Source organism: Centroberyx gerrardi, chromosome 14, assembly GCF_048128805.1.
Source record: "Centroberyx gerrardi isolate f3 chromosome 14, fCenGer3.hap1.cur.20231027, whole genome shotgun sequence".
Taxonomy (NCBI): Eukaryota; Metazoa; Chordata; class Actinopteri; order Beryciformes; family Berycidae; genus Centroberyx; species Centroberyx gerrardi.
In genome coordinates, this window is record NC_136010.1 from 13869682 (window position 1) to 13884803 (window position 15122).

The 15122-nt window shown below is 46.8% G+C and overlaps 1 protein-coding gene across 2 annotated transcripts; it reads right to left on the bottom strand.

Moving 5' to 3' along the window:
- Positions 1-12247: 12247 nt before the first annotated feature.
- Positions 12248-14915, bottom strand: snai1b (snail family zinc finger 1b). Of its 2 annotated transcripts, none has more exons than XM_071921066.2 (3): positions 14727-14915; positions 13773-14312; positions 12248-13328 (listed from the first exon to the last, which is right to left on the bottom strand). In XM_071921066.2, exons 1-3 carry the CDS (start codon positions 14800-14802, stop codon positions 13147-13149), a joined length of 798 nt encoding a protein of 265 aa, XP_071777167.1. In that variant the 5' UTR covers positions 14803-14915; the 3' UTR covers positions 12248-13146. The 2 variants fall into 2 exon arrangements, with proteins under 2 accessions (XP_071777167.1, XP_071777166.1); XM_071921065.2 differs by having other exon boundaries at positions 13773-14315.
- Between the last annotated feature and the right edge of the window lie 207 nt (positions 14916-15122).

The following is a 15122-nucleotide window of genomic DNA, read 5'->3' on the forward strand; positions in this document are numbered from 1 at the left end:
TTAGGTGTTTTTATTTTCTCCCAAATGGTAGATATCTAATTTTGGAATGATAATCTCCAATTTTACTTTCTGAACTACTGAGACACATTGTTTTGTTCTGCACAACAAAGTATTCACCTCCGATTGATTTAAACATTGGGATAAGTGCTTGTTATTCAACCAGGAAGGTTATCTCACAGGATGTAGGCAGAAACACACCGCCCTAATGCACTGTGGGCACACACACACACACACACACACACACACACACAGACACACTCTTCCACATCCTGTGGCACTGATTCTCTGTGGCAGGCAAGGAATATCCACCACACACACTCACACTGTGCGCCGGCAGGACCAAGGCCAACTGCCTGCTAGTATTTTTATAATCTTCATCCTCCCTGACCTGTTGCTCCCCTCCTGGCGCCAGTGGTCTCAGCCCCCCTGCAATGCCTCAGCCTAACACACACACACACATGCATACACACATGCTCCGGCGGCCCTGTACATTCACCAGCCCTTCCACGGATAATTGAGACCAGCTGTTGCAAGGTGCCTTCCCTCGACCCTGCACCCCTCGTTCACCCTCCTGCTGCACTTGCCTTTCTGGCAGACTGCTATTCTAAAGCCCCCTCCCTTCCTTTCTCTCTCACTGACAGACACCATCCCCCTCCACAGGCCTCCGAGTGCGTTTGCCACTTCCCATCAGTTGTGCTGAGTGACAGATGGGTGTGTTTTGTGTTGTTGTGTTTTTTGCCTTTTGTTGGATCCAGGTTCTTTCCTGTTACTCACACAGGCTAGAATTAATTCCCTGGCTGGTTGTGAGAAGTCACTGGATATTCAGCAACTATGGCTCATCCTCTCACTTGCCCCTCCTCTCTCTCTCTCTCTCTCTCTCTCTCTCTCTCTCTCTCTCCCTCTCCCTCTCTCTCTCCCATTCCCCCCAGGGGGTTAAGGTATGGTGGGGTGAGGTGAGCTCTTCAAGCCCTGACACAAATGGGCCGGTGGTGACTGCGAGACGTCCCGGCCAGCACACTGTGGATGGAATGTATGGTGAGGAATGAGTGTTTGGGAGAGGTATGGAAGAGACGAGGGAGGGGACGAGGGGAGGGGGGACAGTCAGGCATGTCTGACTCTCTTTTCCAGCTGGTCCTGAGGGGTCAAACTGTGTGTGTGTGTGTGTGTGTGTGTGTCATGGCCTCTCATTAGGGGGTGAGACGTTGCGGCTCCAGACCCCCATGGTAGGATTGCTGGGTGAGTCTGCAGTGATCCTGTCACTTTGATGCCCCTGACCCCCATCCCCCCTACCAGGAGGTTAATGAGCCTGAGTGGGATCTGTATGCATGGTGTTATTGTGTGTGTGTGTGTGTGTGTGTGTTGTTAGATTTGAGGTAGGTGCTTTAGGAAGAGGTGAAAGGGACCACCAGACCACTGATATGCTTACTGTTGTTCCTTGTGGTGGTCAAATAACTACACTGTGTATGTTTGGGTGTGGAGCATAATGTTAAAATAACACTGGATTAGCTAGCCCAGCACTTGTTCTTCGTGGTTACATTACTATTCCTGACATCTCTGCTCCATGCACAAATGCGAAATCCCTATTCAACGAGTGTTCATTTTACTGCATTAAACGTCAGTAATTATTAACGATGATTAGTCCTTTTTGACTTTTTCTCTGTTTCTGTGTATCCATATAACCTGGAGATTGACCCTAGCGCTGCTTCACATAGCTGAGCAGGCAGTGAGCGGTGAATGTGTTGTTTTGGGCGGGGCAGTGCAAGCCCAGGCCAGCAAAAGGAAGGCGGTGGGTGTCCAAAACAGGTGCTCGCGCTCTCTCTTTTTTTCTCTCCTTTCTTTTCATCATTCTCTGTTTTTCACTCGCATAAGCCACTCGCTCTTTCCCTCTCTCTCTTCTCCCCACACCTGTTGAAGTGTGAGGACTCTTGCTGTGGGAGGTTTTAGAGGGCTAATCCGAGAAGGTGGTGGTGGAGGGGGATAATTACTTTACTAGTATGCTCTTTATCTGCGTTTTCCCTCCCTCCACCCCCCAGTCGGTTCCCGTTTTCCCTTAATGTGAGGTGTTACTTCGGGGTTGATTGGCTGTGTGTTACTCATTTAGCACTGCAGCTTAAGGGAAAAGGGGGAGGGAGCGGGAGTCAAAAGGCTGTCTATGTTAGAGAGCAAATGAGAAACACTTTAATTACTTTTATGTAAAAGTTACAGATGGGTAAAAACAAAGTGAGACACATCCTGTTAAACTACATCTACCCAGAACTGGATACCTGGAGCTCTCAACTCCATAACCACCGTAATAAACCAAAGTGGCAACAGAGCAGCCGTTCTTTCTTGACTAATGACACCCAGTGATTTGGTTCTGGTCTGACTGATAGCTCCAGGCTGCAGGACCCTGGGGAGAGGGGAGGTCTCTGCCCCCTGAGGGAGCACCTTCCTGGGCCAGCAGTAAGCCCTCAGCCCCCTGTCTGTCGTCACCGTGACGTGGATCTAGATTTACCCAGCTGTTTGGGATCTGTGTGTGTGTGTGTGTGTGTGTGTGTGTGTGTGTTTGTGTGTGGGTGGAGAAAGTGACCAGAGCTTTACAATCGTGGTCCAACAGCATGGACTATATCACCATATTTGACCGAGGAAAGCTAGTCAAATAAACACATGGTTTGTGGAAATATGGTTACAGATGGGCGATTAAGTGAATTTGCATGTAAGGTTTGTTTTGGTCCTGGACCTGCAGCAAACTGTTAAAGATCAAAATTATGATTATTTTCTCAAAATTATGATCAAAACTATTTAATAAAAAATAATGTCAAATTAAAATGCTGTGCAGGACCTGGTCCAAAAGCTATCCTGTTGTCTAGTTCAGTTTCTGAAATCTGAAGTGGTGTGCATGACGGCTTCGTTAATTTGGCAATACAAGATGCGTGAAGAGGCCAGTGGAGAAGGATTGGGATGCGATCACACAAATGGAATAAATACAGATTTGCTGCTGCCTCATGATACATGACGCATGAAATCATGAAAGCTTGACTTAGGCTGGGCAGAAGATCAAAGTTGTGCCTTTGCCTGGGAAATCAAGAGAGATGAAAAGGAGAGAAACATCAGGAAGTGAAAATAGGAACTTAACTGTGAATGACAGCAGATGGGAAAGAGGAAGGATGCTGACAATACAGAGATCTGTAGTCAGATGACCGATATGGTGGGGCCGTATATCTTCAGCAAAAATTACGTGTGGAGACAAATGAAGCCATAATCACAAGCTGAGAGTAGTGGGTGGTTCCCCTCATCCTGCACAAACCAAGAAATGGTTTCTGTTGTAGTATATGTGTGTGTGTGTGTGTGTGTGTGTGTGTGTGTGTGTGTGTGTGTGAGTCTGTGAGTGAATCAGTAGGAAGAAACCTACATGAAACAACTAAAGAGACGGAGGAGATAACAGAGAGCAGCCAAACAGGTGGAGATGTGTCACTCTCTCTGTGACTAAAGGGACGGAGTCTCCTGGTGACAACGGATGGAAATACCATTTGTTCAAAGGTCAACATTTTACTATAATAGACATGATTCATCACAATACTGACTACACTGAACCCATTCAAATCATCAGTTACTTTCAAAATGCAGTTTATAACAGATTTCTGGCTGTGCAACCTGATTGCTTTCGGTTACTTTCCTTCCAAAATCTACAGAATATGAAATCAACTAATTGATTCCAATATACAGACTGGAATTTTACAGTCTGACAGATTTAACATTATTGACAAACATGCACAACCATTCTTTCAAGTTGGGTTAAATTGTCTATAATCTCCTAATCTCATATCATACCATCCTGTAAGTAGAGATCTGTAATTCCATTACACGTAGTCTGTCTATCACTCCCCAACGCATCTCATTTCCTACCAATGTGACTCTTTGCCGTAAACATCGCTCATTGGCTGTGACTAATTTCATTACAGTCACCTATTATTCAATTACAAAACTCAGCTGTGTTGTATGGTCTTTGAAGCCAGTACCAGTAAGAGCATTAGCATGGAAAACCTATCCAAAGTTGTCTGAAATACAGAATACTACCTAAACACCCATTGCTGGGGAATCCCCTTTTAGACTGTAATGCTCTTATTTTCTTCATATTTATGTACTCTTCAGACCCCCTTACTTGATGTAATGCTAGAGGTGGCCAATGAAAGCAAAGCAGCAAGACTGGATAGCAGAGGGGAAGTTGTATGTAACTAAATCATGCATAAAACAAAATAACTAAAGAATTTGTGAAAACAGAGACAAAGCTAAAGAAAAAAAGAAAAAGAAATACAAATGTCACTTTCTAATTTCCACAACCATTTTACATCATTGTGCTTAAAGGATAAGGCCGGTGTTTTTTAATGCATTGCTTACCGTCAACAAATCCTATGAAAATAACAAAATCAGCAATGATTTTGTTTTGCCAACAAGTCTCGTCCATGTAGCCGGTGCCCAATGAAGCCATGTCCCAGCAGCCATAGAACTCCATTGTATTAAAAAAACGATTAAGAACACGTCAAAGAGCCATGCCGTTGCTCTGGGCAGCATATTTCACCATCGCGATGCACCGGGTCAGCCAACTTTTTCCTCAAACAACTTAATAAGCCTGCTGTGAACACTTTGCAATCTCAATAGTCCCCGGCGTAATGAAGAATTTGTTCCCATTTGAATTTGATTTGGTAATAACTACAACAGTCTGACTTTTCGTGGTAACAGTTAGCGATTTTTAAAATTGAAACTATGTCTTTGTGAGCTGTATTTCAAGGTTTTTAGCTTACAATTGGAGCCAATGACTTCCGGGTTGACGGCTAAAAACGGTACGTGGGAAGTCAGAAAGTAACGGGAGTAGAGCAAACGCATTGTTGATTTTGTTATTTTCATAGGATTTGTTGACGGTAAGAAATGCATTAAAAAACACCGGCCTTATCCTTTAAGTGAAGGGTCAATCATCTCAACTACAACTAGGAGCACTTTATAATTACAGTACATATCCACTGTATAGAAATTCTCTTTTTGCCTGCCCCTCTTTAGGGTCAGCACTAAGAACATCAGTGAATATCATCTACAGTCCTCTGTTCGACCAACCGAGCTATCAAAAGTTCATAGATTACATATGTGAAGCTGACCATCATATGTGAAAATAACCAAGCTTGGCCTCTGGTTGTTATGCAACAAAACATAAATTCACATAAATTCACAATGCCGTTCTATGTTTCACTCTTTATAATTTGAAATGTTTTGGTTTGTAATTGAGTGGCATTCATTCACTCACATTTTTCACAATAGCCTGCTGGGCAAAGGAGAGACAAAACAGCACCAGATACTCTATTTTTGTTTTATCACTTTGTCATTGTTTGTGAGACTGTGATCAGATCTAACAGAGAGTGAGTGAAGTGGCATCATTCCAGTGAAACCGATGTGGGCACATCTGGAAAGGCTTTATGCTAGGGTCAGATGGTGTGGGTGTGTGGGTCGGTGGGTGGGGAGGGGGGGCGGGGGTTTGGGTGGCACTAGGGCAGTCATGTGGGAATCCTCTCAGCAGTCTCCTTAGGGGGCTGTTTTCTTTGGGTTCAAAAAAACAAGATCCCAACTAATGACTTCATTGTGCTTTTGTGTTCGCATTTAGATTGTGTGACAACAAATTCAACTTCTCTGAATACATGCGTAGAAGTTGGAACAGATATGTTCCATTGATGTACTGTTGAGTTTTCTCTAGATTATGCATGTCTCCAAACCATATGTGTGTGCCTGTTTGCATGTGTGTACCTGTTTGCGTGTGTGTGTGTGTGTGTGTGTGTGTGTGTGTGTGTGTGTGTGTGTGTGTGTGCGTGTGTGTGTGTGTGCGAGTGCGTGCATGCATGCATGCCATCCTGTTCTCCTCTCATCTGGTCGGGCCCTCTAGCTGGTAATCTGAGCATAGAGATTAGAAAGAAAAACAGCAGAGAAGAATGTCTTTGGTTGAGCCAGCGAGGAATTTACAATGGTCTTCAGGCTGTTCTGACCTCTCCCCCCCTTTCTCTCGCTCTTTCTGTCTCTCTCTCTCACACACACACACACACAGATATACTTGATGAATATGTTGTTGCTGTCGGACATTTACAGAGAAGGTATGTTGTGATACATTCCCATCTGCTGCCACAGAGACGTGATAGTCCGAAGCTTGTGTCCAACAGCTTGTGGGCGATATCACCTTGTGGCTGGTGATGACACCGCATTAGCAGAGAGACAGGGAGGACAAGGTGGGGGCTTAGATGCAGTTCTGGTTTCAGAGGGACAGCTGTATGGATACTCCAGTCAAACTGGCCACCAGACCGCCTGATCCCCCTCGCTCCGTCACAGCCCAGCAACCTGCCCTCCTCCCTGACAAACCAGTGTGTGTGTGTGTGTGTGTGTGTGTGTTGTAGAGGGATACACAGGTCCTTGCACAGACGAAGGGGACAGGTGTTAGGGACAGGAGGTGCCGTGTGGCCCGGGGGTGTGGTCAGGTGGTGACACACCTGTCCCTACTCGCACAAGAGGTTCTCTGGTTACACACACTCACACACACACACACACATGCACATCAGCCTGACCATGTGTCCTGACATGCAATGTTAGCCTCATGCAATGTGTATCTGTTCACCATGAAAAACCAGGACCGACTCTTGTTATGCCAAGGAAAACATGGCAAGCTTAACTTTAAAGCCATCTAATGTGATCATGATGTGAAAGGTGAAGGGACGCATGAAATGAGCTCTAAACATGCAATATGTGTAACTTAAAATGAAACTGCATGTGTAGATTTTGTTACCAAGGAAAAGTGTGAGGGAAAGAGAGAGGGGCGGTCAGTTTAAAGTGTCCATGGATCTGATTTATTGTTGTTTTCCATGCACCACGGCTTAAGTGTCTCCATGCCCTCTGTGGATCACGTGGCTTCTTTTTCTATTGAAAAGGGGTACAAATAGTTGCACAACAAAGCCAACTGCTAGGTAACGTCACTAATAAACTTAGAAAGAGTGATCACAGATTGAATGAGGCTGCAAAGGAAACAGCTGCGGCATTTGTGACTAGAAGAAAATTCTTTTTGTTCTGGCTTTCCATAAATGCAACTCACAGCTCGAGAAACGATGTTTAGTGTTTCAGTTGTAGTAGTAGTCGTAAGAATCCATCAGATTGGAAGGACATTATTCTTATCTGGGTGATCCCGAAACTCACTGCGTTGATTTTAGTTTCAAAATTCTGAGACAGGTTGCAACATAACTGGACGTCCCTCTGCGCTCCCCTCGAGGACTCCAAGGATCCAGAGGAGTGTAAGGGGACACCAGTGTGTGTGGCACATGCAGCAATTCTGTAAAACCTTGGAGATGGGGGAGATAGGCGTCTGGCCCCGGGGTGTGGATTTCAGGCAGGTGCATTTGCCTGCCCTCCGGCTCCTCAAGGGACAGGATAGGACGGGACAAGAAAGGAGGAGGAGAGGGGAGACAATCTGTGCTCTCTACAGTCACACACACACACACACACACACACACACACACACACACAGAGAGAACCTCTGGCCACTTAGCCAACTCAAAGGCTGATCTTTAGCCATCTTGCCCCCCTACCAGCGCTGCTGCCCCTCCCCCCACCCCCACCCCCCCGCAATATCCTTCATTGACTGGAATGTGTCGGGACAATAGAACTGTCCCGGTCCTTCCCTGGCGCCCCCCTGGGCCCATACAGGCCCTGACAGGAGCACAAAAGTGCACCTTGCACCTCTCAGCACAACCACCAGCACCCCGGGGGCAAATACCTGAATACCTGCGGTAAAAGAGAGAGAGAGAGAGAGAGAGAGAGAGAGAGAGAGAGAGAGAAGGAGAAAGAGGGAGAGAGAGAGAGAATGACAGCATGACACAACAAGAGGAGAACATGGAAACAGGGATGAATGAAAGAAAAGAAGAAAAAAAGAAGGCAGCACAGGTGATCCTCTGCTCTCAGCTGCCAACTGTAACACAGACTCACGCAGAGTTCCAAGCAAAACAACATACCAGTCTCGACCTCCCTATTTTGATATCGCTCCCTCTCTTATTACTATTATTACTCACTTTTTTCTGTCATTCTTTCATCTATCCTTACACCCTCTGCTTTCTCAGCAACACTTCCCCCGGTGTACTCTCTCTACACACTCTGCACTCTCCCCTATTCCGTCTCTCTGTTGTTGTTCTCCTCCTCTATACCACCCTCATGTCATGACTTGCTGGCCTCTGCCTGGCTCGCTCTGTGTGCGGTTATGTGCACCTTCTGCCCTGACAACTCCTTTCTTGCCGCACATGTTGTGTAACAAGGTCAGGTAGTCTTACAACTCAGATACAGTGTAGTACATGCCACTGACAGAAGTGTAGGAGATGACTGATTTCACTGATCCCTTATAAACCAGCGGTCCTCATCCCATTGAAGCCCAAAGCTAAGCAGGTTTTCATTCCAACCAATCCCTACAGCAGCTCATTTCACTGATCAGTCCCCCCTCTCTGGTTGACGGGGTGCTAATCAGTGAAATGAGCTGCTGTAGTGTTTGGTTGGAGTGAAAACCTGCAGACACGTGGCTTTCCATGGCACAAGGTTGAGAACCGCTGTTACAAACAATGCGTTTCATCTGTTTACCCCCTGTCCCTTTATGGCTCATCCTCTCCCCTCTGACCCGATGGGACAGAGAGGGTCTGTGTTTAGGAAGAAACACAGCACCAGCCACATCACACACAGATACAGACACGCACACACACACACACACACACACACACACCATTGAAGGGGACAGCAGGAGTGCGGAGGTGGGCAGGAAATGGTGTGTACCCCCTCCTAGAGGCCATATCCTGTCCTTGGGTAAAACTGGTTTATTTGTCCAGAGATCTGAGCTCTTTGTGTGTGTGTGTGTGTGTGTGTGTGTGTGTGTGTGTGTGTGTGTGTCCGTTGCACGCCTATCTGTGTGCATGTTAAGAGTTCATGAAGTCTTGACCTACATTTCAATTTTCCACCGTACAGAGTTTTACACGACTGAAACTAGGAAAGCATCCGCAGTGAGCATATCTCTCTGCCCTCGCAGCATTTGGCTCTGGAGCCGAGCAGCACATGTCATTGATCAAGCCTACATTGCAACATGTGGCATTCCTCAAGCAAATTCTACTCCCTACTGATTTGAAAAACAGCTCGCAAACAGAACCTCTCATTCTTCACCAGGCAACCCCCCTGACTCCCCATGTCTTCCCCTCAAACCATCTCCCTCATTGCTTCTCTCGTTCCTCCTTATCTCCTTATCCCGAGTTCACCCTCTCTCTGTGCAAACCTCAAGCCGTTACTCTCTCCATCCCACCCTCTGTCCGTCTCATGGGTGTCATACGTTCCTCATTAGCAGTGGATGGAGAAAGGCTGTCAGCCTGTCAGCACAAAATGAAAATGAAGTGACGATTGAAAAAAAACAAAAAACACTTGTCTCCAAAAGGACAAAGGCGGAGGAGGAGTGAGTCCGTGGGGATTTTGGGAAGTGTGGCTCCAGCAGAGGAGGGTTGGCACCAAGGCCTTGGGCAGCGCCATTGTGTAAGAGCAGTGCGGCCTGTAAGAGTGTTTGAAACTCTAACCCAGTGACTTAACCCTCCTGGCTTGAATCTGATCCCCCAGTGAATCAGCTCTTCAACCCACACTGCCAGTCCCGGTTCCAGCAATGCACTCTCTCATTTTAGATACAGACCACGGCGAACCCCTGGTACACTCTGGCATGGAGAAATCTACACATCACAGAGACACACACATGCATACATACACATACACACATACACACAAACAGCTGTAGCCGCACCCAGATGCTTTTTATCAGCGCTTTTGGATGGGCAATGTTTATTCAAGACTGACAGGCCACTTCCTGTGTCCCAAACACAAGCACACACACAAGCACGCACACACACACGCACACACACACACACACAGGGCAGAGCAGTAGAAGGAGAGAATACCGCAGAATTTCAGCTCTCAAAAATGTTATTCCTACGCATTAGAAAGGTTAAGTTTCTATTTGACATGCACTTTTGTTAGCTCAAATGAAGAGTAGAGACTATGCAGCCTTGTAACCTGTTGTGTTACGCACTTTTAAAGTACATTTAAAGAGATGAGCATATATTTTCTGTTTCAGAGCTGATGCCACTTCATAACAAAATAAAACCCATTCGGCTCCAAAGTCCTATTCATCGTCCATGGAGCAACTTCCAGGGGTCCTAAAGCAGTTTACCAGGGTATCCGGAAAAAGTCATTTAATTTAAACTTTTTTTTTGTTTATTGGCGCGAGGCAATATTACTTAGCAATTATTTTTTCCCATTGGAATAATGTATGCGAGTTCTCAAAATGAATGGTAATCCTCTTTTCTTTGTAATTAGGTCAACATGACAATATTTCCTGTCCTGGACTCCAGAGAAGTCTACAAGGACAACAGACAGAGCACCTCTCTCTCTCTCTCTCTCTCTCTCTCTCTCTCTCTCTCCTCTCTCTCTCTCTGTTAGATGGCGGTATTGTGTGTCTGTCACTAATGGCTCAGGAATGTCACATTAGTCAGGGGCCGCATGCGTGACGCTGCGAACATTAAAACACTTTGACGAGACCAATATGATATTACACACGCGCACACACAAACACACACTTAAAAAGACCGGTGACAGCTCCAGTGATCTCATTGCCTCAAAGCTACAGAATGATAGACTGCCTCCTACTCACTCCAAACCCCAAATATGTCCCCCTAGCTAGATGGCAGAGCTTAAATTTCAAAACTAAGCAAACGTATAGAAATTACAGAATTTTCTAGTAGCATGTTTCAGTATTGCAAAAAATATTGTCTATCTTTGTATTCTTTATATTCTGCACAGCAGTATTCCACTGAGGTTCTCCACCCCTGTTGCCCTTTCTCTGTGCCCACCAAATCTGACACTGTCGGGGGATCAAGCAGAGTTCAGTCCCCTGTGGCCTGCTTCTCCCCCCCTCTGACTCACTGTCTGCGTAGGTGTGTAGCAGCCAAATTACTCTCTCACCTCTCGCTTCACAACAGCCCAGAAAGGTAGGCAGACAAATGAAAAAGTCCCCTTGATCCAAGTGATGCTCTGGATTAGGTGTGTGCCTGTTCGTGTGTGTGTGTGTGTGTGCACGTGCGTCCGCGCACGCATGAGTGTGTGTATATGAGCATGTCTTTTGGGAGCTGTTTACATTGGACAAGCTAACTCATGCAATCTGATCCCTAGCTTTGTGTGCCTCCCTTAAACCCCCTCACACACACACACACACACACACACACACACACACACACACACACATACATCTACCTCTCAACACTGCTGCTGAGAGCTATTGGAGGAAACACATCGTTACCTCACCAAGACATGCTGGCGTCAGTGTGTGTGGGTCAGGAGGGCAGCGAGGAGAGCGAACACGTTGCGGCCATATGTGCAGCCTGGATGTTCACCCTCAGCTGGGCTTGTAAGCAAGCAGGGACTTCCGCCAGAGTTCCTCCAAGGTAACTGGAGTTTAACCATTACGGAGCAGATGGCCGCGCAGGCTGTGTGGAGCGCTCGGTCTGTGCCGAAATTCTGACAACACCGTCCAGAGTCTGTCTCTCCTGGGTATATTTGTTGGTCTTCGGCCTAAGTCCCCCCCTGCCTCCAGCTGGGGCCGCGCCTACAGCAGGAAGTGGGTCAGTGGGATTCCCACACTCGGCTAATTTCACACTGACTTTCCCTTGCAGGACTGGCCTCACTAGCCCTTGGGAGGATCCCTGCTCACTCAGCATCTTCCTCCTTTTTTTCCTTTATTCCATAATCTTGCTCCGCTTCCTTTTGCCCACCTGCAGTCACTCTATGCAACCCCCCCCCTCCCCCTTTTAACATGTGTTCTCCATGTGCGCTTGTATGTGTATATGCTGCATGCTGACAGCCTGGCAGGTGTGTGCAGGTGTTCCACACATCACTCAACATCACACAAACCTGTCCCCACTCTAACACACACACATGCACCAGTACAATGCCGCACCGCTCCATCTCCCCATTCAGAAACTGTCAAGTCTTTCCTTATGAACTCATTTAGAGGTATACCTTGGTACAACGGCTGTTGAAGTATTATCTGTATATTGGTGTACACAGAAACAAGTGGGTCTACACAGCAGGATTTTTTTAAAAACAAAGCTTTATTATTTACATGTGGCAGAAAAAGACACAACTTTGGCAAAAGGAATCATATTATCTCCATTTGGATGGCATGTTTAAAAAGGTGGTGCATAAAATCTGTGGTTCAAACATACTTCGAAATGAATGTCATAAAAGCACCAATCATTCAAACAGTTTCGTTCAAAAAATAACTATTTCAATGAAGGCAGGTGGTGTTTTTTGGTCGAGCTTAAGTGGTCCTTTCATGTCCAATAACACACCAACCTCTGGTCTGATGTTTGGTTCAGTGTGTGTGTGTGAGTGTGTGAGTGTGTGTGTGTGGAGAGGAAAGTGTTTGTGGAGTTTGGGGTGAGGAGGTGAAGAGAGGAGGGGCGAGCGAGGAGGGGAGGGTCACCTGTCGTCGAGGTCACAGCTAACACATCTCTCAGCGCCCTGCCTCCACAGTACACCATACACAGACAGCTGTCTCAACACACACACACACACATACAGCTGCTCATATACATGCATGCTATGTATGTAGAGTATGGTGAGGAATGACATCCCCCATACACACACACACAAGCAGCTGCAACATGGCCACAGTCCCGGACCGGCCGGCACCGATGGAGTTTCCTGGGAATTAACTGCATGTCCAGCTGCCCTCAACACACACACACACACACACACACTTGACAGAGCCCAGCAAAAATATGCAGTGGATACCAATTTGAAATCTATTACATCTAAAAATATGATAAACCTACATTGATTCCTTAGAAACTGAAGGCACTTTAGAAGTCAACTTATAAAAGCAATAGAACTCCAGCTTCTTTTTCCATCCTCTCATGGCTTGGGAATGAGTTGGCAAACACCCTCCCAAATGTCCTCTGGGCACATTCTCACCCTGAGCCACTAAGTGTATCCACAAATGGGCCAGTGGCTCTCGCCAAAGGGAATTGAACCAGCAGGCGGCATCAACTGGCTGATCTGAGCAGTCAGGGGAATGTGAGTCTACGGGGCAGGGCAGCACCCCGAGGCGTTGTGTTTGTGCAGCAGGGACATGCGGCTGAAGGTTCGGGAGCAGGAGCCACACTGGTACTTCTTCACTTCCGAGTGGGTCTGCAGATGGGCACGCAGGTTGGAGCGGTCAGCAAACGCTCGGTTACAGTGTTGACAGGAGAAGGGGCGCTCGCCTGGATAAGAGGAGAAAACTGTTAACTTCAGGAAAACACTTGACCCATCATTAGCAGGTCCTTGAAACCAAAAGGTCTATCCTCTAGTCATTGTTTTTCAAATGATTTACAGCCAACAATGTGGGACAAAAGAATTGCAAAAAGACTGCTCACCTAGGAGCACCGACCTAACTGAGTTAGTGTGGATTGACTTTTTTCATGCATAACCACATTGAGCCTGAGATAAGATTGTGCCATGCTAAGCAATAACATTTGCTTACACCTCAGGAAACATCAATGAATATCAATGAGTGACTATGCACTGGGTGCAACCACATTTAAAATGCACTGTCACATCTACAAGCTAACAGAGCTCCACTATCTGTACTTGGTAATCAATTTGATTGTTGTGAAATTACAATCTTAGTCTGAATGTAAGACAACACAGCTGCTTCTCTGCCTCACCTGTATGTGTACGAATGTGCCCCCTGAGCAGCCACGGTCTGGAGAAGGCCTTGCCACAGGTGGGGCACACACAGGGCAGGGTGTGTGAGCGGATGTGCATCTTCAGGGCGCCCAGGCTGGTGTACTCCTTGGGGCAGTGTTTGCAGTGGAAGGCCGGGCGCGGCGAGGCCTGACTGGCCAGAGAGAGGCTCTGCTCCCCCTGCGGACAGTGGGACAGCTGGTGGCGGGACAGGGCCGAGGGACTGCTGTAGCTCTTACTGCAGTGCAGGCAGTGGTATACGTGGTGAAGGGCGTCCGGGCTGGGAGGATCTGAAGTACGTCCTCCATCCTCCTCCTCCTCGCTGCTGCTGCTGGATGGGGAGCTGCTGAGGTCCAGCGGTCCCAGTGGTGAGGGGGGCAGAGCAGGAGACACGGGAGTGATAGGGGAGAGGGGTGCAGGCAGGGTGTCCATGCTGAAGAGAGGGCCGCTGGGATAGCAGGTCAGGGCAGAGCTGTTGTCCTGGGTTGGGAGTTCAGCCAGAGGATAGCACTCTGGGACAACTGCTAGCAAGAGAGAGGAAAAAGGAGTCAGGTGGCTTTTCACTTAAATGGACAGATAATCTAATTACACAGTAAACTTGTTTTCATTCTTGGTGTCTTGTTACAGTCAAACTCTGTATTCACCATGGCCCTGACCCACCAAGATTATTCCATTAGCAAATTTTCCAATAGACCAGGGAGAAGAAACACTTGTCTCTACTTTGAACCCATGAGATTGTGTGCAATGTGCGTTTTAAATGTTCATGGGTCCATCTAATGTGACTATTTCCAATGTGTATTCATGTGAGGTCATTTGATTAAGACCTCTCTCTTGCACTGACTGTGATTCACTCATGTAGCCATGTCTGTCATGCATGAACATGACAGACAATAATCACAGAATACATCAAATTCAGCAGGTGGGAAAAAACTTACCAGTCTGGCTCTCCAACTCGCTGTAATTCGGCTTCTTGTTGGAAAAATACTTCTTGATAAGAAACGACCGAGGCATTTTGAAGTCTGGCTGTTCAGATAAATACAAAAAATGAATTTCCAAGGTGGTGTCCACCCAGATCCAGGGATGTTCTCTACAGAAAGCAGCAGTCCGGTTCCAACCCGACGGAAAAAAAACACGTTTGGAAAGCTCCAACAACTCCAACAACTACAACTTTTGAATGTGTCTAGATAAGGGACCGAGTAGCTGTCTCCTCATATAGTGACCAGAAGAGAGAAGCACCGGGTGGGTGGGCAGATCTCCGCCCTAAGACACACCCCGTACAGAATAAGCGCCAATGGCCCCATTCACCACAGGTGCCCAATGAACCAAAACAC